The 25000-nt window shown below is 44.5% G+C and overlaps 1 protein-coding gene across 1 annotated transcript in view; it reads left to right on the plus strand.

Moving 5' to 3' along the window:
* Positions 1–25000, plus strand: part of LOC112251626 (calcium-activated potassium channel subunit alpha-1-like) — a 350091-nt gene that overhangs the window by 310127 nt on the left and 14964 nt on the right. Inside the window, exons 20-23 of the mRNA XM_042299053.1 lie at positions 6545–6671; positions 9248–9472; positions 10474–10666; positions 20958–21071. Coding sequence (XP_042154987.1) covers positions 6545–6671; positions 9248–9472; positions 10474–10666; positions 20958–21071 — 659 coding nt within the window. The remainder of the gene's footprint in view (positions 1–6544; positions 6672–9247; positions 9473–10473; positions 10667–20957; positions 21072–25000) is intronic.

Here is a 25000-nt window from a genome sequence, read left to right on the forward strand (position 1 = left end):
TGCTAGTTAAGCTGGCTGCTAGTTTAGACAGCTGCTAGTTAAGATGGCTGCTAGTTTAGATGGCTGCTAGTTTAGACGGCTGCTAGTTTAGACGGCTGCTAGTCTAGATAACTGCTAGTTAAGATGGCTGCTAGTTTAGACGGCTGCTAGTTTAGACGGCTGCTAGTTTAGACGGCTGCTAGTTTAGACGGCTGCTAGTTTAGATAACTGCTAGTTTAGACGGCTGCTAGTTTAGACGGCTGCTAGTTTAGATGGCTGCTAGTTTAGATAACTGCTAGTTAAGATGGCTGCTAGTTTAGATAACTGCTAGTTAAGATGGCTGCTAGTTTAGACGGCTGCTAGTTTAGACAGCTGCTAGTTTAGATGGCTGCTAGTTTAGACGGCTGCTAGTTTAGACGGCTGCTAGTTTAGACGGCTGCTAGTTTAGACGGCTGCTAGTTTAGACGGCTGCTAGTCTAGATAACTGCTAGTTTAGACGGCTGCTAGATTAGACGGCTGCTAGTTTAGATAACTGCTAGTTTAGACGGCTGCTAGTTTAGACGGCTGCTAGTCTAGATAACTGCTAGTTTAGACGCCTGCTAGTTTAGACGGCTGCTAGTTAAGATGGCTGCTAGTTTAGATGGCTGCTAGTCTAGATAACTGCTAGTTAAGATGGCTGCTAGTTTAGACGGCTGCTAGTTTTTGTTTCTTAACAAAACCTTATTTTCTCTCTCTCATTCTCTCCTCTGCTGAGGAGATGGTCCCCATTCGCCGTGTAATATTTGCATCTCCGCTTTGATCTCACAGTGATAATAATTCTTAGGAGTTATTTACTTGGTTTTGAAAATGCTTCAAAGCGGTGTCAAAGTTTCTCTGCTTTAGGGGTGCTTGTGTATTCGGCTGGCTCTTGGGGCTGCGGATGACAGGTCCTCTGTTCTAGGTGTAGGCTTTTTCAAGTCATAGCCCTCAGCAAAACATCAAATTACCCAGCGCCGACCACAGCCCCTTTCTCTCCCCACAGCCCCTGTCAATATATGATACCATATATATTAAATACTTACGCTTTACAAGGTGTATTTTATGCACAATGAAAAGTGATTGTTTGAGGTAGCCGTAGGGATACTTTACTCTACAAGGAAGGAGGGGGAAAAACACAGCAGAGAGAGAGAGAGAGAGTGTGTATATACCATATCAAGTCTGGTTTTTACAGGACTTGCTGCCTGAAGGCCTCTGTAAATAAATAATGATCAACAGATTGGCTGTGGGTTTTTGAAAAGCATGTTTTTGTCAGTTTGCATGATGGGGAGAACTTTCAAAGCGAGAGGCTGCCTTCATAGCCTGCTGGAGAGGGATTGGGGGAGCATACCCATCCCAAGCTAGTGACTGCTGAGCGATGCACTGGAATAACTATGTTTGAAATATACACTGAGGGACGGTTGGAGAGGGACGGTTGGAGAGGGACGGTTGGAGAGGGAGGGAGAGAGGGAGTGGGGGTATAGAGAGGGAGAGACGGGGGAGGGAGAGAAAGAGGGCAAATTCTCCTTTGTTATGGGCTGTCTTTTATTGCCTAGGTTACTTTATTGTACAGTTTGGGTTCACCCACAATTTACTTGGCAGAAACTATAGGCCTTTTCTTTAGGCAAGGCAATTAAATGCAAATATATTGAAATGCACAGTAAATTCTCTTTTGATACCATGTTGATTTTCTAGCTGATTTAAATGTTTTGTTTAATATTCTACAAAATATGTTTTTGTACTGGCTAGATATCTGATATCTGAAACGGTTAGTCTGGGAGCCGGCTCAGCCTGTGTAAATACAAAGTCATTTCCCAATCCGCCAATCTGACATGTCATTGAGCGAACGAGCTGTGTTCGTCATAACCATCGTGGCGTTCTGTTCCACGCGTGAACGGCATGCTCCTGTCCGGGAATTAACACCATTCTAACCCTTTTGATGGGTAAGGAGACTCAGGACGTCACACGTATGTCCCCTGGGCGTGGTGTGGCGGACACAAGTGTCACGTCTGTTAACCTCCAGTTCCCCTGATTGGTTCTAGGGTAAAGGAAAGAGCAAGAGAAGGGGAGAGGGGAGGAGCAAAAGAGAGAAAAATAGAGGTGAGGAATGGAAAGGAGAGGAGGAGATTAGAAGAGGAGAGAGAGGAGAGGAAATAGAGGAGATAGAGGAAATAGGGGAGAGGAGGAGAGAGAGGAGAGGAAATAGGGGAGAGAGGGGAGAGGAAATAGGGGAGAGGAGGAGAGGAAATAGGGGAGAGAGGGGAGAGGAAATAGGGGAGAGGAGGAGAGAGAGGAGAGGAAATAGGGGAGAGAGGGGAGAGGAAATAGGGGAGAGGAGGAGAGGAAATAGGGGAGAGAGGGGAGAGGAAATAGGGGAGAGGAGGAGAGAGAGGAGAGGAAATAGGGGAGAGGAGGAGAGAGAGGAGAGGAAATAGAGGAGATAGAGGAAATAGGGGAGAGGAGGAGAGAGAGGAGAGGAAATAGAGGAGAGAGGGGAGAGGAAATAGGGGAGAAGAGGAGAGGAAATAGGGGAGAGAGGGGAGAGGAAATAGGGGAGAGGAGGAGAGAGAGGAGAGGAAATAGGGGAGAGAGGGGAGAGGAAATAGGGGAGAGGAGGAGAGAGAGGAGAGGAAATAGGGAGAGAGGGGAGAGGAAATAGGGGAGAGGAGGAGAGAGAGGAGAGGAAATAGGGGAGAGAGGGGAGAGGAAATAGGGGAGAGGAGGAGAGAGAGGAGAGGAAATAGGGGAGAGAGGGGAGAGGAAATAGGGGAGAGGAGGAGAGGAAATAGGGAGAGGAGGAGAGAGAGGAGAGGAAATAGGGGAGAGAGGGGAGAGGAAATAGGGAGAAGAGGAGAGGAAATAGGGGAGAGAGGGGAGAGGAAATAGGGGAGAGGAGGAGAGAGAGGAGAGGAAATAGGGGAGAGGGGGAGAGGAAATAGGGAGAGGAGGAGAGAGAGGAGAGGAAATAGGGGAGAGAGGGGAGAGGAAATAGGGGAGAGGAGGAGAGGAAATAGGGGAGAGAGGGGAGAGGAAATAGGGGAGAGGAGGAGAGAGAGGAGAGGAAATAGGGGAGAGAGGGGAGAGGAAATAGGGGAGAGGAGGAGAGAGAGGAGAGGAAATAGGGGAGAGAGGGGAGAGGAAATAGGGGAGAGGAGGAGAGAGAGGAGAGGAAATAGGGGAGAGAGGGGAGAGGAAATGGGGGAGAGAGGGGAGAGGAAATAGGGAGAGAGGAGGAGAGAGAGGAAATAGGGGAGAGGAGGAGAGGAAATAGGGGAGAGAGGGGAGAGGAAATAGGGGAGAGGAGGAGAGAGAGGAGAGGAAATAGGGGAGAGGAGGAGAGAGAGGAGAGGAAATAGGGGAGAGGAGGAGAGGAAATAGGGGAGAGGAGGAGAGAGAGGAGAGGAAATAGGGAGAGAGGGGAGAGGAAATAGGGGAGAAGAGGAGAGGAAATAGGGGAGAGAGGGGAGAGGAAATAGGGGAGAGGAGGAGAGAGAGGAAATAGGGGAGAGAGGGGAGAGGAAATAGGGGAGAGAGGGGAGAGGAAATAGGGGAGAAGAGGAGAGGAAATAGGGGAGAAGAGGAGAGGAAATAGGGGAGAGAGGGGAGAGGAAATAGGGGAGAAGAGGAGAGGAAATAGGGGAGAGAGGGGAGAGGAAATAGGGGAGAGGAGGAGAGAGAGGAAATAGGGGAGAGAGGGGAGAGGAAATAGGGGAGAGGAGGAGAGAGAGGAGAGGAAATAGGGGAGAGGAGGAGAGAGAGGAGAGGAAATAGGGGAGAGGAGGAGAGGAAATAGGGGAGAGAGGGGAGAGGAAATAGGGGAGAGGAGGAGAGAGAGGAGAGGAAATAGGGGAGAGGAGGAGAGAGAGGAGAGGAAATAGGGGAGAGGAGGAGAGAGAGGAGAGGAAATAGGGGAGAGAGGGGAGAGGAAATAGGGGAGAGGAGGAGAGGAAATAGGGGAGAGGAGGTGGGAGAGGAGAGGAAATAGGAGAGAGAGGAGATGAGGAAATAGGGGAGAGGAGGAGAGAGAGGAGATGAGAGGAAATAGGGGAGAGAGAGGAGAGGAAATAGGGGAGAGGAGGAGAGAGAGGAGAGGAAATAGGGGAGAGGAGGAGAGAGAGGAGAGGAAATAGGGGAGAGAGGGGAGAGAGGAGATGAGAGGAAATAGGGGAGAGGAGGAGATGAGAGGAAATAGGGGAGAGGAGGAGATGAGAGGAAATAGGGGAGAGGAGGAGATGAGAGGAAATAGGAGAGAGGAGGAGATGAGAGGAAATAGGGGAGGGGTGGAGAGGAAATAGGGGAGGAGGAGAGAAGGGAGAGAAGAGAGGGGGGAGAGGAGAGGAGAAGGGAGGAAAGAAAACAGGAAGACAACAGTCACCGCTGACAGTTGTGTGAAAGATAGCCATCTTTGACAGTGGAGGAGGAGGTGCCTGCCTGCCTTCCTGCACCAGTCAGCCCCCGCATGCTCTGATTGAAGTGACAGGGACTTGTGGAGAGTGGCGCAACACGCGGATCAGAATGAGATATTCAGCCAGGGTGTAAAAGCACTAAACGCTGTCAGAGTTATTAACACCTGCACCAACTGATTTAATCTATCTCCATACAGACAGAGAGGGATGGAGAGAGGGATGGAGGGAGAGAGATACAGACAGAGATGGAGAGACAGAGAGAGAGACACAAAGAGAGAGAGGAATGGAACTAATTTACACATTTTTGATGTGATATTTCTTGCAATGAAATGAATGCCAAATGTAGGAGCATCAGAGAGACTTGTCACACAGAGTGCCACTTGTGATGGAACAGAGAGAGCGTGATGGAAGGAGATGTGCTATATGTCAAACACCCATGATGTTTTCTCACACGTTACGCCAATGTCACCCTCAAAAAGAAACACAAAGATGCTGTATGAAGCCATTTCTTACCCTGCTCTTTAATTTGTTACTGTCATAAGTCTTCGATAAATGTGCATGTTTTGAACACAAAATACAGTCAAAAACAAAACAAGTTTTCAGGATATCCTAAGGGTTCTTATTTACTTTCAATAACATAGGGCAATGATGCAGACAATAGCTTTGTGAACATGTAAGGCTGGTGTTACAGCAAGCATTCATGCAACTTCCAACTGAGTTGCTACTTTATTTCAACTTTGTGCAAGTAGTTGCAAGTAACAGCCAATCAAAATGAATGCTTTTAGCACATGATCCATTCGAACGTTCTGAACTCCGGCCCAGTTGTCATGTCAACACAGCTGTCAGTGCTGTATAATTAGATATTGGCATCAGGGCTAGTAAAGGTTAATGTACATGCTTTGGCAGTCAATAAATGTATTTCTTAAGTGAACCCAGATCTCTCTCTTACCAGTTTCAACTGAAATTGTTCAACATGAACTCCATTGATGTTAGCTAGCTAGTTCGTTGTTAGCTTAGTTCATTGCTAGCTTGGTTAGCTCTTTGTTAGTTTGATTAGAACAGTGCTGACAATTTCATTTTGGCTAGCTAGCTAAATTGTACAGCCAACATTTTGTCTAAATCGATCCTCAATCAATAACCAAATGTTTGGATGAATAAATAATTTGTGAAATCACAATTTGATGCAGCAGAAGGCATTAGATGAGTTTAGAATTCTGATGATATGACTAAAGCAGCTTCAATTTGATTGGCTGTTGCGTGTTGAGTTGTTTTGTGTATCAGAAAAGTTATGAAATGATGTCACTTGCAACTGAAATTGTGTGACAGTTGCATCGTGTGACCCCAGATTAAGGGTTTCTGAGGTGATACCGACAGAGGGAGCAAATTCCCTGTAGACCCATGGTCGACATCAGAGGGAAACCTTTGTAGTCCGGCCCCTGGCTCTCAGCTCAAACACTCTGATTCCGTGCTTCTCAATCTTATGGGACCCCTATGGGGTGCACATTTGTTCTGGCCCAGCACTAACATTAGTCTAAACAGGTGTATTAATTATGGGATAGTATAAAAAATGTGCGTGGGAGAATTTCAAATCCTACTTTTTACATGTAACCAGAATGGGACCACCGTGTCTGATAAGGAGAAGAAGCTTCACTCTGCTCTTCCATGGTTAGTGTTAACATTACAGCTGAGAACACTCAGCGGTCTGTCGCTGTGCCGCAGCCAGTTTGCAGGTGGCATGCTGATGATAAATCATTCATGGGCATCAGTTGGGAAAGCAAAATGGGATTGGTTCAAATTCCTGAAATATTTAAAGTCCTGTTGGAGCTTTTACTGTTGGCAGTGTCGTGAGCGAGGGGGCGGGGCTAAAAGCCGTAAACTGGCGCTACATTCTCTTTGTCAGCGGTGACATAGTGGACACTCAGGCCTTGCTCTGTCCCCAATGCTGCTACCAATATCCTTCAACAACTTTCTGATGACTGGGTAGCTGTGGCATCTAGGGTTAGAGAAGGAAATGATATTGAGTGATTAGTTTTCGGTTTCAACCAAACCTAGGTAATAATAAAATACATAAAAACCAAATAGCATCAACTTGACCATGGTGATCCCCAGCTCATACTGTTGGTTGTTGTGTCATGTCCCCTCAGCAGGCATGACCCTCTACTAATCCCTGGGAACGAGCAGATGGAGAACATGGACATGAACTTGAAGCAGTATGACTCCACAGGAATGTTCCACTGGTGTCCGTCTAAAGAGATCGAGAAGGTCATCCTGGTGAGTGGTCATCTACGTCTCCCTGTAGGGTTGTCATGACACCAGTATTGTAGGGTTGTCATGACATCAGTATTGCCACACCCAGAAGTAGCATGTCAAGCAAACAAAGCATGAAGCAGATTTGATTTCTTGAGGAAAATAGCCACATGTTGTCCCACAGAGTTAACTGAGTTGAACCATGGTTACTAACATCCAGTGTAGGGATACAGTACCTATCCATCAACAGATGTGGTAGGTGTTGTTCTACAGTACCTATCCATCAACAGATATGGTAGGTGTTGTTCTACAGTACCTATCCATCAACAGATGTGGTAGGTGTTGTTCTACAGTATCTATCCATCAACAGATATGGGAGGTGTTGTTCTACAGTACCTATCCATCAACAGATGTGGTAGGTGTTGTTCTACAGTACCTATCCATCAACAGATATGGTAGGTGTTGTTCTACAGTACCTATCCATCAACAGATATGGTAGGTGTTGTTCTACAGTACCTAACCATCAACAGATATGGGAGGTGTTGTTCTACAGTACCTATCCATCAACAGATATGGTAGGTGTTGTTCTACAGTACCTATCCATCAACAGATATGGTAGGTGTTGTTCTACAGTACCTAACCATCAACAGATATGGGAGGTGTTGTTCTACAGTACCTATCCATCAACAGAAATGGGAGGTGTTGTTCTACAGTACCTATCCATCAACAGATATGGTAGGTGTTGTTCTACAGTACCTATCCATCAACAGATATGGTAGGTGTTGTTCTACAGTACCTATCCATCAACAGATATGGGAGGTGTTGTTCTACAGTACCTATCCATCAACAGATATGGTAGGTGTTGTTCTACAGTACCTATCCATCAACAGATATGGTAGGTGTTGTTCTACAGTACCTATCCATCAACAGATATGGTAGGTGTTGTTCTACAGTACCTATCCATCAACAGATATGGTAGGTGTTGTTCTACAGTACCTAACCATCAACAGAAATGGGAGGTGTTGTTCTACAGTACCTATCCATCAACAGAAATGGGAGGTGTTGTTCTACAGTACCTATCCATCAACAGAAATGGGAGGTGTTGTTCTACAGTACCTATCCATCAACAGAAATGGGAGGTGTTGTTCTACAGTACCTATCCATCAACAGATATGGTAGGTGTTGTTCTACAGTACCTATCCATCAACAGAAATGGGAGGTGTTGTTCTACAGTACCTATCCATCAACAGATATGGGAGGTGTTGTTCTACAGTACCTATCCATCAACAGATATGGTAGGTGTTGTTCTACAGTATCTATCCATCAACAGATATGGTAGGTGTTGTTCTACAGTACCTAACCATCAACAGATATGGGAGGTGTTGTTCTACAGTACCTATCCATCAACAGATATGGGAGGTGTTGTTCTACAGTACGTGTGACTCCGAAGGGGATTTTCAGTTTGATGATACACACACACACATGGATTTTGTATTGTAGATATGTGGTAGTAGAGTAGTGGCCTGAGGGAACACATTTAATGTGCTGTGAAAAGTGTTATGAAATGTAATGTCATGTAAATATTTTAAATTGTATATAACTGCCTAAATGTTGCTGGAACCCAGGAAGAGTAGATGTTGCCATGGCAGCAGCTAATGGGGATCCATAATAAATACAAAGATACTAGACTTTTCTAAATCATGTACATGTGCACACTGTTTTTAGCTGTGTAGGCTGAGGAATATTATTATGGAGTTGGCCATTTAGTATTTGCACTGATTGGTCTTAGAATAAATTATTGCTGAGGTTTGGTAGGCTCTAAAGAAACGGTTTCCTTCACATAGCAGTAACAACCACATACTAATAATGTATACCCACATTTCTCTCAATGCCTCTGTTGTTCCAAGGTGAGTCAACTGTTTTCTATGTACTGGGTCATAGTATAGAACCACCACAAGCATGGCTTTGAAAGCAATTTTATACACCTTACTCCTTAACCATTTAGAGTTTCAACTGCATTGACCTGTGCCGGGTTCACCTTGAGCCTCAAAGGGTGGGACTGCAGGGTTTCTCATCAGCACTCTGCCTCTCTCTGTTTTCTGACAGTGCTATGTGTTTATTCCCTCTTTCTTTCTTTCTTTCTTTCTTTCATTCTTTCTTTCTTTCTTTCTCTCTTTCTTTCTTTCTTTCTTTCTTTCTTTCTTTCTTTCTTTCTTTCTTTCTTTCTTTCTTTCTTTCTTTCTTTCTTTCTTTCTTTCTTTCTTTCTTTCTTTCTCTCTTTCTTTCTTTCTTTCTTTCTTTCTTTCTTTCTTTCTTTCTTTCTTTCTTTCTTTCTTTCTTTCTTTCTTTCTTTCTTTCTTTCTTTCTTTCTTTCTTTCTTTCTTTCTTTCTTTCTTTCTTTCTTTCTTTCTCTCTTTCTTTCTTTCTTTCTTTCTTTCTTTCTTTCTCTCTTTCTTTCTTTCTTTCTTTCTTTCTTTCTTTCTCTCTTTCTTTCTTTCTTTCTTTCTTTCTTTCTTTCTCTCACCCCATTATTCGTTCTCTCCATTATTTCTGTCTCCATGTTTCTCACCACTCTCGCCCCTCTCTCTCTCCCTGCTCAGACCCGGAGTGAGGCATCCATGACGGTGTTGAGCGGCCATGTAGTGGTCTGTATATTTGGAGATGTCACGTCCGCTCTAGTGGGGCTGCGAAACTTGGTGATGCCTTTGAGAGCCAGCAACTTCCATTATCACGAGCTGAAGCCCATAGTGTTTGTGGGCTCGCTGGAGTACCTGAGGAGAGAGTGGGAAACCCTACACAACTTCCCCAAGGTCTCCATACTACCTGTGAGTACCACTGTAATACCTACTGTTACGAGTCAAAGTTATACAACCGACAACATCATGCACTTACAATGCAAAATCATATCATACCATCCATACTGGCTGTGAGTAGACCAGTGTAACAACGCTCCAGAATTTAATACCAAACCCGGCTGTATAATACCTCTGATCCGGAAAAAGACACATTGTTGTAATTTTGACACTGTTGACTTCTATGTTCTTATCTCAGGTGACTTCTATGTTCTTATCTCAGGTGACTTCTATGTTCTTATCTCAGGTGACTTCTATGTTCTTATCTCAGGTGACTTCTATGTTCTTATCTCAGGTGACTTCTATGTTCTTAATGCAAATAGTCTGGGTAACCATTTGGTTACCTGTTCAGGAGGCTTATGGCTTGTTGAGAAGCCTTTTTGTCCTAGACTTGGCTCTCCTCAACTAGGCAAGTCAGTTAAGAACTTGTTATTTTTAGTGATGGCCTAGCAGTAATAGAAGTATAGCTTTAGTTAGTGATATAGTGGATTTCTTTGTGATTAGTTGTGGTTGTTGTTGGTGGTGGTGTGGCTGTTCCTGTCAATTCCACAACTGGGTCCTGAATTCAATCTTCCATCCATTCACACCAGTGACAAAGTCTGCCTATTCATATGAAGTTACAATGCACTGCAGCTGCCCTCCCTGGTCATCTAAATTTGTGAAACTCTGGCAAGGCTGCCTGCTTTAGAGCTCGTTAACGCTGGCTTGACTAAGTATCAGAGAGCCCTAAGAAACCAGGCCTGTTAGCCTTCAGCGTCTACTACCCTTTAGATTAGTCCACGTCTCTGATTCCCCAGTGCCCAGTTAGATCGGCTGAATGTCACCGCTGCAAAACTGCAATACTTGTTATCTAATCTCCCAAAGCTCCCCTCACTTAGTCTGTCATTTGTTTCCTCTCCCCTCTTCTCCCTCTCTCCTCTCTCTCTCTCTCTCTCTCTCTCTCTGTCCGTCTCTTTTCTTCACCGCGCCTGAAGGGTACGCCATTAAGCCGTGCAGATTTAAGGGCTGTCAACATCAACCTCTGCGACATGTGCGTGATACTGTCGGCCAATCAGAACAATATCGACGACGCCTCGCTGCAGGATAAGGAATGCATTCTGGCGTCGCTCAACATAAAGTCTATGCAGTTTGACGACAGCATCGGGCTCTTGCAGGCTAACTCCCAAGGTAAGGACTGACTGGCCTACAAGATGATAGACTGTTATGTACTGTTCTGGCTGTGGGGGGGAGAGGATGTAGTGTTCTACCACTTAAATCAGTGATTTTTTTCATCATGGTAAATAAACAAGGAAAGTGGTGTTCAACCTCCCAAATAATATATTTTAAGGATGTGACTCCCCACCCCTGTTGCGATTGTGTCTGTCCCTGATGTGGTGCCTGTTTATACTAACCCCTCTGGTTTCTGGCAGACTGATTGGAACAGATTGCTGATGCATTCAGAAAAACAGATAAGCCTCATGTCCCATCCAGTCTTGTCATTTTTAACCAGCCAATCACCAGACAGCCTTCTTCAGCTGTTGTTCATGACATTCCATCCTGGATCTCCTGCATTCATCTACTAATCAGTCCCTCCAGGATCCCCCGTGCATATTTGTGGGCAGAAATGCCTGATTTTGCTCTGACATTTTGTATGGCCATTTGCAATGATGTTGTCCAGTTTGTCAGGCAAATGCGCTGATGGGGGAAAAGGTTTGTTGACGCTTGGCTTGACTGGGCCGTTTTTGGGGAAAGTGATTTTGTAAAAAAAAATGTGACCATAAAAACCTGGAGGGACTGAATCTTATGATAGACCAACAGACATCTAAGAAAACATGCCAAGCACCATGGTTTTGGAGAAGGTCAATGCAGTTATTTCTCCTGGTCTGAGTGAGTGATGTTCTGGCTCAGCTCCACAATGAATAGACTGAATCTGAGGTCCCCTTTCCCCATGTATTCACAGACATTATATCCTCTGTCATACTGGTTGAAGCCTATTGTTATCAATGATTGCGTCTTACATCATCTGTACCCATTCCACTGATAAATATTTAGGTTCAAGATCCCACCTACACACACATGCACGCACGCACACACACACACACATGCATACTTTTTACATTTTTATTTTATTTCACCTTTATTTAACCAGGTAGGCCAGTTGAGAACAAGTTCTCATTTCCAACTGTGACCTGGCCAAGATAGAGCAAAGCAGTGCGAGACAACCAACACAGAGTTACACATGGAATAAACAAACGTACAGTCAATAACACAATAGAAAAGTCTATATACAGTGTGGGAGGTAAGGCAGAGGTAAGGCAGATATACAGATTAGGGAGGTAAGGCAATAAATGGTCCATAGTGTTGAAATTATTAGAATTTAGCAATTAAACACTAGAGTCATAGATGCGCAGAAGATGAATGTGCAAGTAGAGATACTGGGGTGCAAAGGAGAAAAAAATTACATGGGGATGAGATAGTTGGGTGGGCTATTTACAGATGGGCTATGTACAGGTGCAATGATCGGTAAGCTGCTCTGACACCTGATGCTTAAAGTTAGTGAGGGAGATATAAGTCTCTAGCTTCAGTGATTTTTGCAATTCATTCCAGTCATTGGCAGCAGAGAACTGGAATGAATGGCGGCCAAAGGAGGAGTTGGCATTGGGGGTAACCAGTGAAATATTCCTGCTGGAGCGCCTGCTACGGGTGGGTGCTGCTATGGTGACCAGTGAGCTGAGATAAGGCGGAGCTTTACCTAGCAGAGACTTATAGATGACCTGGAGCCAGTGGATTTGGCGACGAGTATGAAGTGATACAACTAATAAAACTTGAAACACGCACAGGGGTACTATTTAATAGTGTTTTGCTCTGTGGATTCCTTCCTCTCAGAAAATCTATTCAGATGTGGGGTGTGAAATGTAAACAAGGTGCACATTAATAAGTAAGGAGATGTATTGCTGGGGAGATGTTCACATGGCCGGTAGGATGTAGTCTGTAGACCGCAGAGCTAAGTTGTGCCTGGGGCCTGAGAGGGGTGGAGGTGGGGGTCCATATCAGATGCGCACACACACACATACACAAATTTATATACACACACACACACACATACACAAATATACACACACACACACACATACACAAATATACACACACACACATTCACACACCCTTGCATTTGCTTCTCTGTGACAGGGAGCCGTAAAACATTTTATTTTGTGAGAAAATCTATTCCCCTCTTGTTTGTAAGTTCTAGAAGATATTTTACCAAATGCATTCAAACCATTATAATGAATCCACTCATACAGTATATACTATCTGACTGATAATCAATGATGTGTGTACAACTCTCCCCTTTTCTTCATTTAAATTTGTCGCTTGCAGCCCAACTGATTTTTACACATGTTTGAAAAACGTCCCTGTATCTATTGTCAGAGTACTTTCACAATTAGATACTGGACTGCTTGTTTACACTGATAGTGGAAAAATAATGTTTTTTACAGGCAATATCCAAAAACCCAGTTGTCACTCTCTAGAGATATAAATGTCCTATTTTATCGATATGAAGCGTACTCTGAGTGAGCTTCCAGTCTGACTGCTACAGATTGTCAAACCTTGCCTCTTCCCAGTGTCAGTAACTGGCGTAACAAGGGTGTGGATTTTTCAGTTCAGCCTTAAGTTTGTGATGAATGCAGAACTGGTGTGTCCTCTATAGTGAGGAGGATGAAAAGATCCCTGCCAGAAAATGACCCCTCCCCTGAAACATTGTGACCTGAATATATTCCCATCATGCATTATGTTTTGTCACTGCTGTACTGTAAAACTATAAGGTGGGTTTTGCTTTAGTCGGCACTAAATGATGGATGTCACAATACAGGTAATGCATTATGCATCTAGCATTACTGATTTAAGGTGTTTACTTGTCACTTTAAGGAAATGCAAAAATGTGAAGTCATGGGAATTCATGCCCTTGTCACTCGCCCCTTTTGTATTTCATGGTCGGGAATCGCACCTCTATTTTCCTGATAAAAGGTTTTCAGGATCCACTTCGCCAATTTTATGGTAACAACATGAAGCACATATAACATTTATGGAAGGCAGGCAGGTTGATGGAAGGATGTGAATGCTAAATATGTCTCTCAGATGACCCCTAAAAGCACAATATCTATATTGACATTTTTAGGAAGCGCCTGCATCATTTTACCATCACCCCCTCCCTCCCCTCATAAACATCTTTTCATTCTCAGTTAGCCCAGCAGCTTTTGCTGAATAGTGTAGTGTAACCAACTAATAGTGGCATGTGACAGACACTAACTGTGCATTACATAGTCCGATCAACTTAGTGTTCTCATTTTAATGTTTTATTGTTGTTCTCGATTATAGTTTAGTTTTTCTCTTCTCAAAATTATGTATGACCTTTTCAATCACCAAACCTGTGGTAAATTATTTGTGAAATTATATTATTGTGATATCAGTGTGGTATTAATGTGTGATCAGTGTGGTATTAATGTGAGATCAGTGTGGTATTGATGTGTGATCAGTGTGCTATTGATGTGAGATCAGTGTTGTATTACTGTGAGATCAGTGTGGTATTGATGTGTGATCAGTGTGGTATTACTGTGAGATCAGTGTGGTATTAATGTGTGATCAGTGTGGTATTAATGTGTGGTATTAATGTGTGATTAGTGTGGTATTAATGTGTGATCAGTGTTGTATTAATGTGTGATCAGTGTGGTATTAATGTGTGATCAGTGTGGTATTAATGTGAGATCAGTGTGGTATTAATGTGAGATCAGTGTTGTATTAATGTGAGATTAGTGTGGTATTAATGTGTGATCAGTGTGGTATTAATGTGTGGTATTAATGTGAGATTAGTGTGGTATTCATGTGTTATCAGTGTGGTATTAATGTGTGATCAGTGTTGTATTAATGTGAGATTAGTGTGGTGTTAATGTGAGATTAGTGTGGTATTAATGTGTGATCAGTGTGGTATTAATGTGTGGTATTAATGTGAGATTAGTGTGGTATTCATGTGTTATCAGTGTGGTATTAATGTGTGATCAGTGTTGTATTAATGTGAGATTAGTGTGGTATTAATGTGAGATCAGTGTGGTATTACTGTGAGATCAGTGTGGTATTGATGTGTGATCAGTGTGGTATTAATGTGTGATCAGTGTGGTATTATTGTGATATCAGTGTGGTATTAATGTGTGATCAGTGTGGTATTAATGTGAGATCAGTGTGGTATTGATGTGTGATCAGTGTGCTATTGATGTGAGATCAGTGTTGTATTAATGCGTGGTATTAATGTGTGGTATTAATGTGAGATCAGTGTGGTATTGATGTGTGATCAGTGTGCTATTGATGTGAGATCAGTGTTGTATTAATGCGTGGTATTAATGTGAGATCAGTGTGACATTGATGTGAGATCAGTGTTGTATTAATGTGTGATCGGTGTGGCATTAATGTGTGGTATTAATGTGAGATTAGTGTGGTATTAATGTGTGATCAGTGTGGTATTAATGCGTGGTATTAATGTGTGGTATTAATGTGAGATTAGTGTGGTGTTAATGTGTGATCAGTGTGGTATTAATGTAAGATCAGTGTTGTATTAATGTGTGATAAGTGTGGTATTAATGTGAGATCAGTGTGGTATTAATGTGTGGTATTAATGTGAGATCAGTGTTGTATTAATGTGTGGTATTAGTGTGTACTTCCGGCGCCGACAGAGATGGCCGCCTCGCTTCGCGTTCCTAGGAAACTATGCAGTTTTTTGTTTTTTTACGTGTTATTTCTTACACTAGTACCCCAGGTCATCTTAGGTTTCTTTACATACAGCCGACAAGAACTACTGAATATAAGATCAGCGTCAACTCACCATCAGTACGACCAAGAATATGTTTTTCGCGATGCGGATCCTGAGTTCTGCCTTACAACCAGTGTAACCGAGTGGATCACATGCAGCGACCAAAAAAAAAAAAACGACTCAGAAAAAGAGGGAAACGAAGCGGTCTTCTGGTCAGACTCCGGAGACGGGCACATCGTGCACCACTCCCCAGCATTCTTCTTGCCAATGTCCAGTCTCTTGACAACAAGGTTGATGAAATCCGAGCAAGGGTAGCATTCCAGAGGGACATCAGAGACTGTAACGTTCTCTGCTTCACGGAAACATGGCTCACTGGAGAGACGCAATCCGAAGCGGTGCAGCCAGCGGGTTTCTCCACGCATCGCGGCGACAGAAACAAACATCTCTCTGGTAAGAAGACGGGCGGGGGCGTATGCCTTATGGCCAACGTGACATGGTGTGATGAAGGAAACATACAGGAACTCAAATCCTTCTGTTCACCTGATTTAGAATTCCTCACAATCAAATGTAGACCGCATTATCTACCAAGAGAATTCTCTTCGATTATAATCACAGCTGTATATATCCCCCCCCAAGCAGACACATCGATGGCTCTGAACGAACTTTATTTAACTCTCTGCAAACTGGAAACGATTTATCCGGAGGCTGCATTCATTGTAGCTGGGGATTTTAACAAGGCTAATCTGAAAACAAGACTCCCTAAATTTTATCAGCATATTGATTGCGCAACCAGGGGTGGAAAGACCCTGGATCATTGTTACTCTAACTTCCGCGACGCATATAAGGCCCTGCCCCGCCCCCTTTCGGAAAAGCTGACCACGACTCCATTTTGTTGATCCCTGCCTACAGACAGAAACTAAAACAAGAAGCTCCCACGCTGAGGTCTGTCCAACGCTGGTCCGACCAAGCTGACTCCACACTCCAAGACTGCTTCCATCACGTGGACTGGGAGATGTTTCGTATTGCGTCAGACAACAACATTGACGAATACGCTGATACGGTGTGCGAGTTCATTAGAACGTGCGTTGAAGATGTCGTTCCCATAGCAACGATTAAAACATTCCCTAACCAGAAACCATGGATTGATGGCAGCATTCGTGTGAAACTGAAGGCACGAACCACTGCTTTTAATCAGGGCAAGGTGTCTGGTAACATGACTGAATACAAACAGTGCAGCTATTCCCTCCGCAAGGCTATCAAACAAGCTAAGCGCCAGTACAGAGACAAAGTAGAATCTCAATTCAACGGCTCAGACACAAGAGGTATGTGGCAGGGTCTACAGTCAATCACGGACTACAGGAAGAAACCCAGCCCAGTCACGGACCAGGATGTCTTGCTCCCAGGCAGACTAAATAACTTTTTGCCCGCTTTGAGGACAATACAGTGCCACTGACACGGCCTGCAACGGAATCATGCGGTCTCTCCTTCACTGCAGCCGAAGTGAGTAAGACATTTAAACGTGTTAACCCTCGCAAGGCTGCAGGCCCAGACGGCATCCCCAGCCGCGCCCTCAGAGCATGCGCAGACCAGCTGGCCGGTGTGTTTACGGACATATTCAACCAATCCCTATACCAGTCTGCTGTTCCCACATGCTTCAAGAGGGCCACCATTGTTCCTGTTCCCAAGAAAGCTAAGGTAACTGAGCTAAACGACTACCGCCCCGTAGCACTCACATCCGTCATCATGAAGTGCTTTGAGAGACTAGTCAAGGACCATATCACCTCCACCCTACCTGACACCCTTGACCCACTCCAATTTGCTTACCGCCCAAATAGGTCCACAGACGATGCAATCTCAACCACACTGCACACTGCCCTAACCCATCTGGACAAGAGGAATACCTATGTGAGAATGCTGTTCATCGACTACAGCTCGGCATTCAACACCATAGTACCCTCCAAGCTCGTCATCAAGCTCGAGACCCTGGGTCTCGACCCCCCCTGTGCAACTGGGTACTGGACTTCCTGACGGGCCGCCCCCAGGTGGTGAGGGTAGGCAACAACATCTCCTCCCCGCTGATCCTCAACACTGGGGCCCCACAAGGGTGCGTTCTGAGCCCCCTCCTGTACTCCCTGTTCACCCTCGACTGCGTGGCCATGCACGCCTCCAACTCAATCATCAAGTTTGCGGACGACACAACAGTGGTAGGCTTGATCACCAACAACGACGAGACGGCCTACAGGGAGGAGGTGAGGGCCCTCGGAGTGTGGTGTCAGGAAAATAACCTCACACTCAACGTCAACAAAACTAAGGAGATGATTGTGGACTTCAGGAAACAGCAGAGGGAACACCCCCCATCCACATCGATGGAACAGTAGTGGAGAGGGTAGCAAGTTTTAAGTTCCTCGGCATACACATCACAGACAAACTGAATTGGTCCACTCACACAGACAGCATCGTGAGGAAGGCGCAGCAGCGCCTCTTCAACCTCAGGAGGCTGAAGAAATTCGGCTTGTCACCAAAAGCACTCACAAACTTCTACAGATGCACAATCGAGAGCATCCTGGCGGGCTGTATCACCGCCTGGTATGGCAACTGCACCGCCCTCAACCGTAAGGCTCTCCAGAGGGTAGTGAGGTCTGCACAACGCATCACCGGGGGCAAACTACCTGCCCTCCAGGACACCTACACCACCCGATGCTACAGGAAGGCCATAAAGATCATCAAGGACATCAACCACCCGAGCCACTGCCTGTTCACCCCGCTGTCATCCAGAAGGCGAGGTCAGTACAGGTGCATCAAAGCTGGGACCGAGAGACTGAAAAACAGCTTCTATCTCAAGGCCATCAGACTGTTAAACAGCCACCACTAACATTGAGTGGCTACTGCCAACACACTGTCAATGACACTGACTCTACTCCAGCCACTTTAATCATGGGAATTGATGGGAAATTATGTAAATATATCACTAGCCACTTTAAACAATGCTACCTTATATAATGTTACTTACCCTACATTGTTCATCTCATATGCATACGTTGATACTGTACTCTATATCATCGACTGCATCCTTATGTAATACATGTATCACTAGCCACTTTAACTATGCCACTTGGTTTACATACTTATCTCATATGTATATACTGTACTCGATATCATCTACTGTATCTTGCCTATGCTGCTCTGTACCATCACTCATTCATATATCCTTATGTACATATTCTTTATCCCCTTACACTGTGTATAAGACAGTAGTTTTTTTTTGGAATTGTTAGTTAGATTACTTGCTCGTTATTACTGCATTGTCGGAACTAGAAGCACAAGCATTTCGCTACACTCGCATTAACATCTGCTAACCATGTGTATGTGACAAATAAAATTTGATTTGATTTGATTTATTAATGTGAGATCAGTGTTGTATTAATGTGAGATTAGTGTGGTATCGATGTATGATCAGTGTGGTATTAATGTGTGATCAGTGTGGTATTGATGTGTGATCAGTGTGGTATTGATGTGTGATCAGTGTGGTATTAATGTGTGATCAGTGTGGTATTAATGTGTGATCAGTGTTGTATTAATGTGTGATCAGTGTGGTATTAATGTGTGATCAGTGTGGTATTAATGTGTGATCAGTGTGGTATTAATGTGTGATCAGTGTGGTATTAATGTGTGATCAGTGTGACATTGATGTGAGATCAGTGTTGTATTAATGTGTGATCGGTGTGGCATTAATGTGTGGTATTAATGTGAGATTAGTGTGGTATTAATGTGAGATCAGTGTGGTATTAATGTGTGATCAGTGTGGTATTAATGTGTGATCAGTGTTGTATTAATGTGAGATTAGTGTGGTGTTAATGTGAGATCAGTGTGGTATTAATGTGAGATTAGTGTGGTGTTAATGTGAGATCAGTGTGGTATTAATGTGAGATCAGTGTGGTATTAATGTGTGGTATTAATGTGAGATCAGTGTTGTATTAATGTGAGATTAGTGTGGTATCGATGTATGATCAGTGTGGTATTAATGTGTGATCAGTGTGGTATTGATGTGTGATCAGTGTGGTATTGATGTGTGATCAGTGTGGTATTAATGTGAGATTAGTGTGGTATTAATGTGTGATCAGTGTGGTATTAATGTGTGATCAGTGTGGTATTAATGTGTGATCAGTGTGGTATTAATGTGTGATCAGTGTGGTATTAATGTGTGATCAGTGTGGTATTAATGTGTGATCAGTGTGGTATTAATGTGTGATCAGTGTGGTATTAATGTGTGATCAGTGTGGTATTAATGTGAGATCAGTGTGGTATTAATGTGTGATCAGTGTGGTATTAATGTGTGATCAGTGTGGTATTAATGTGTGAACAGTGTGGTATTAATGTGTGATCAGTGTGGTATTGATGTGTGATCAGTGTGGTATTGATGTGTAATCAGTGTTGTATTAATGTGTGAACAGTGTTGTATTAATGTGTGATCAGTGTGGTATTAATGTGTGATCGGTGTGGTATTAATGTGTGATCAGTGTGGTATTAATGTGTGATCAGTGTGGTATTAATGTGTGATCAGTGTGGTATTAATGTGTGATCAGTGTGGTATTAATGTGTGGTATTAATGTGTGATCAGTGTGGTATTGATGTGTGATCAGTGTGGTATTAATGTGTGATCAGTGTGGTATTAATGTGTGGTATTAATGTGCAATCAGTGTTGTATTACACATCTCTGTGTCTGTAGGTTTCAACGGTTTTGTGTGTGTCTATGTATCTATACGTTTCAATGGTTTTGTGTGTATCTCTGTGTCTGTACGTTTCAATGGTTTTGTGTGTATCTCTCTGTGTCTGTACGTTTCAATGGTTTTGTGTGTATCTCTGTGTCTATAGGTTTTCAATGGTTTTGTGTGTATCTCTCTGTGTCTGTACGTTTCAATGGTTTTGTGTGTATCTCTGTGTCTATAGGTTTTCAATGGTTTTGTGTGTATCTCTCTGTGTCTATAGGTTTTCAATGGTTTTGTGTATATCTCTCTGTGTCTATAGGTTTTCAATGGTTTGTGTGTATCTCTCTGTGTCTATAGGTTTTCAATGGTTTTGTGTGTATCTCTCTGTGTCGATAGGTTTTCAATGGTTTTGTGTGTATCTCTGTGTCTATAGGTTTTCAATGGTTTTGTGTGTATCTCTCTGTGTCTATAGGTTTTCAATGGTTTTGTGTATATCTCTCTGTGTCTATAGGTTTTCAATGGTTTGTGTGTATCTCTCTGTGTCTATAGGTTTTCAATGGTTTTGTGTGTATCTCTCTGTGTCTATAGGTTTTCAATGGTTTGTGTGTATCTCTCTGTGTCGATAGGTTTTCAATGGTTTGTGTGTATCTCTCTGTGTCGATAGGTTTTCAATGGTTTTGTGTGTATCTCTGTGTCTATAGGTTTTCAATGGTTTTGTGTGTATCTCTCTGTGTCTATAGGTTTTCAATGGTTTTGTGTGTATCTCTCTGTGTCTATAGGTTTTCAATGGTTTGTGTGTATCTCTCTGTGTCGATAGGTTTTCAATGGTTTTGTGTGTATCTCTGTGTCTATAGGTTTTCAATGGTTTTGTGTGTATCTCTCTGTGTCTATAGGTTTTCAATGGTTTTGTGTGTATCTCTGTGTCTGTACGTTTCAATGGTTTGGTGTATCTTTCTTTTTGTGCTCTGTGTAGGTTTCACGCCTCCTGGAATGGACCGGTCCTCTCCAGACAGCAGTCCAGTACATGGTTTAGCACGCCAGGCCTCCGTCACCACTGGCGCCAACATCCCCATCATCACTGAACTAGGTGAGAAACACACACCAGCTGACCATTCACTAATGATAGCGGGCAAAACAGCTCCATAGGATGTCAATATTATGTCATTTCAACCACTTTCTGGTTGTTGTGATGTTATTTATACCAGTTTTGCCTGTTGGGGAAATACTGTGAAATTGTACACAGAGTTTGGCCAACTGACTTAGAGATTTAGCATCTTCAGGACCGCCATGTTGCCTTCAACAGTTCGGTGGACATTCTTTTGCATTCTGGTTAGAATGCAAGTTTGAATGTTGTTGTGGAACGTTTGGTGCCAATGTGGAGGGTAGTTGGCGAAACTCTTAATTTTCTATGGCTGTGATGACTAATTTTAGCGATATATTGATGCTAATGATTAGCGACTTTGGCCTGAGATTTGTGGGGAGCTAAATGCAAAGCTGAGCAATTGTGGTCATTTCATATGTCCCTCTCTTTGTGGAAGCTCTAGCTGAGATGTCTCATTACAAAGTCAGAACACTCACTTTGTCTATGTACCATTAGTCCATTAACTGCCTGATTGAGAAGGAGGGAGAGAGTCAAATGAGAGTGAGAGGAAGCTAAAAAAAAAGTGCCACAGTAGCAAAATGGGTCCATTTAATAATAACAATGGTGCTGGCTATATTCTCTAATATTCTCTGTGGTCCAGGGGACTCATGAAAGTTTCACGTCTCTGAGGGATTCTAAATTACTAGAGACCAGGTTCGCTAGAACCACTATCCCCTCTGACTAAAGCACTAGAGACCCACCACTCTATCCCCTCTGACTAAAGCACTAGAGACCCACCACTCTATCCCCTCTGACTAAAGCACTAGAGACCCACCACTCTATCCCCTCAGACTAAAGCACTAGAGACCCACCACTCTATCCCCTCTGACTAAAGCACTAGAGACCCACCACTCTATCCCCTCTGACTAAAGCACTAGAAACCCACCACTCTATCCCCTCTGACACAGACAGAGATGGGGAGACACAGACAGAGACGGGGAGAGACACAGACAGAGACGGGGAGAGACACAGACAGAGACGGGGAGACACAGACAGAGACGGGGAGACACAGACAGAGACGGGGAGAGACACAGACAGAGACGGGGAGAGACACAGACAGAGACGGGGAGACACAGACAGAGACGGGGAGAGACACAGACAGAGACGGGGAGACACAGACAGAGACGGGGAGAGACACAGACAGAGACGGGGAGAGACACAGACAGAGACGGGGAGAGACACAGACACAGAGACGGGGAGAGAGACACAGACAGAGACGGGGAGAGACACAGACAGAGACGGGGAGAGACACAGACACAGAGACGGGGAGAGACACAGACAGAGACGGGGAGAGGCACAGACACAGAGACGGGGAGAGACACAGACAGAGACGGGGAGAGACACAGACAGAGACGGGAAGAGACACAGACAGAGACGGGGAGAGACACAGACAGAGACGGGGAGAGACACAGACACAGAGACGGGGAGAGACACAGACAGAGACGGGGAGAGACACAGACAGAGACGGGGAGAGACACAGACACAGAGACGGGGAGAGACACAGACAGAGACGGGGAGAGACACAGACAGAGACGGGGAGAGACACAGACAGAGACGGGGAGAGACACAGACAGAGACGGGGAGAGACACAGACAGAGACGGGGAGGGACACAGACAGAGACGGGGAGAGACACAGACACAGAGACGGGGAGAGACACAGACAGAGACGGGGAGAGACACAGACAGAGACGGGGAGAGACACAGACAGAGACGGGGAGAGACACAGACACAGAGACGGGGAGAGACACAGACAGAGACGGGGTGAGACACAGACAGAGACGGGGAGAGACACAGACAGAGACGGGGAGACACAGACACAGCGACGGGGAGACACAGACACAGACAGAGACGGGGAGAGACACAGACAGAGACGGGGAGAGACACAGACAGAGACGGGGAGACACAGACACAGCGACGGGGAGACACAGACACAGACAGAGACGGGGAGGGACACAGACAGAGACGGGGAGAGACACAGACAGAGACGGGGAGAGACACAGACAGAGACGGGGAGAGACACAGACACAGAGACGGGGAGAGACACAGACAGAGACGGGGAGAGACACAGACACAGAGACGGGGAGAGACACAGACAGAGACGGGGAGAGACACAGACAGAGACGGGGAGAGACACAGACAGAGACGGGGAGAGACACAGACAGAGACGGGGAGACACAGACAGAGACGGGGAGAGACACAGACAGAGACGGGGAGAGACACAGACAGAGACGGGGAGAGACACAGACAGAGACGGGGAGAGACACAGACAGAGACGGGGAGACACAGACAGAGACGGGGAGAGACACAGACAGAGACGGGGAGAAACACAGACAGAGACGGGGAGAGACACAGACAGAGACGGGGAGAAACACAGACAGAGATGGGGAGAGACACAGACAGAGACGGGGAGAGACACAGACAGAGACGGGGAGAGACACAGACAGAGACGGGGAGAGACACAGACAGAGACGGGGAGAGACACAGACAGAGACGGGGAAAGACACAGACAGAGACGGGGAGAAACACAGACAGAGACGGGGAGAGACACAGACAGAGACGGGGAGAGACACAGACAGAGACGGGGAGAGACACAGACAGAGACGGGGAAAGACACAGACAGAGACGGGGAGAGACACAGACAGAGACGGGGAGAGACACAGACAGAGACGGGGAGAGACACAGGGACAGGAAGCTGTATGAACATTGTTTTGCCTCTCTCTCTCTCTATGTTCTTGAGTACTACATATGTAATCAACAAATCAAGTGTAGCTGTTTGTTTTTGTCTTGCTGTATTTGATTTCAATAAATTCCCCAGCTACAGTATGCTTGATTTAATATCATTTCTTCTATGTTTGATTTAGATTAATTTCTCCTGCAGATTTTGTCAGGCCCTGGCTATTAAGTAGATAATATTATCATCACTAACGTTGTCCTCCTCCTCCCTGGACGTAGAGAGGAGGTAAAGCAGTAAACATCCGTCTCTGTGGAACTATACACTGTAGTTGTAGTGTCAATGTTGTCACTTTACTTTACCATAGTCGAGTCAAATGGACAACGTCACGTAAAGTCAGTTTATGTATACAATATTGTATATCTGTAACCCCTTTGTGTTTTAATGTTTTAGTGGTTCAGCCACATCTGTCCCTCTCTTGTGCTGTAGTTGCATGTCATGGCTACCTTTACCTATACCAGTTTCAGTCTGTCTAATCCTGATGACTGGTCTCAGGCTGCGTTTCTTTTTCTCTGCTCTTTGAAGCTGTTCCAATAATGACCCTATCTCTCCCCCCTCTGCTCCACACTGTCTTACTGTCATTAGCTAAACCTGGCAAAATACTGCCTTTGGTTTCATTCAGTCAGGAAAAAAAACTTGGAATCAACATACAAATGATAACTGAGCTGGGTAAGCCAGGCCTTTGTCCTCTGCTCGCTGCCGTCCGATCTTTAGTTCTGTCTGTCTGCCTGTCTGCCTGTCACCTCTCTCGCTCACACTCTCTCTCACCTCTCACTTACTCTCTTTCTTTCTTTCTCTCTAACTCTCACATTCTCAATTCAATTTCAATTTAAGGGGCTTTATTGGCATGGGAAACATATGTTTACATTGCCAAAGCAATTCTCTCTCCCTCTCACTGTCTCTCCTTTCTTCATCCACTTGTCTTGATCTATCAGGCTACAGCCGAGGCCCTCGCTGACTGCTCCCATGGCTTCACTTTGAACACAATTACATTTTTTGTTCTCTGTTTCTGGTGGAACATTTACTGTCTCGTTTTGGCCTTTTTTTATTGAAAGTTTTTTTTCTGTGGTGTTTTTATTTTTTTCCATGCATTCTTTTCTCAAAGCATCGCTCTTGCACTTGGATAGTTGCCTGGTCTGTCCTT

The sequence above is a fragment of the Oncorhynchus tshawytscha genome, linkage group LG16 (assembly GCF_018296145.1).
Source record: "Oncorhynchus tshawytscha isolate Ot180627B linkage group LG16, Otsh_v2.0, whole genome shotgun sequence".
NCBI classification, from domain to species: domain Eukaryota; kingdom Metazoa; phylum Chordata; class Actinopteri; order Salmoniformes; family Salmonidae; genus Oncorhynchus; species Oncorhynchus tshawytscha.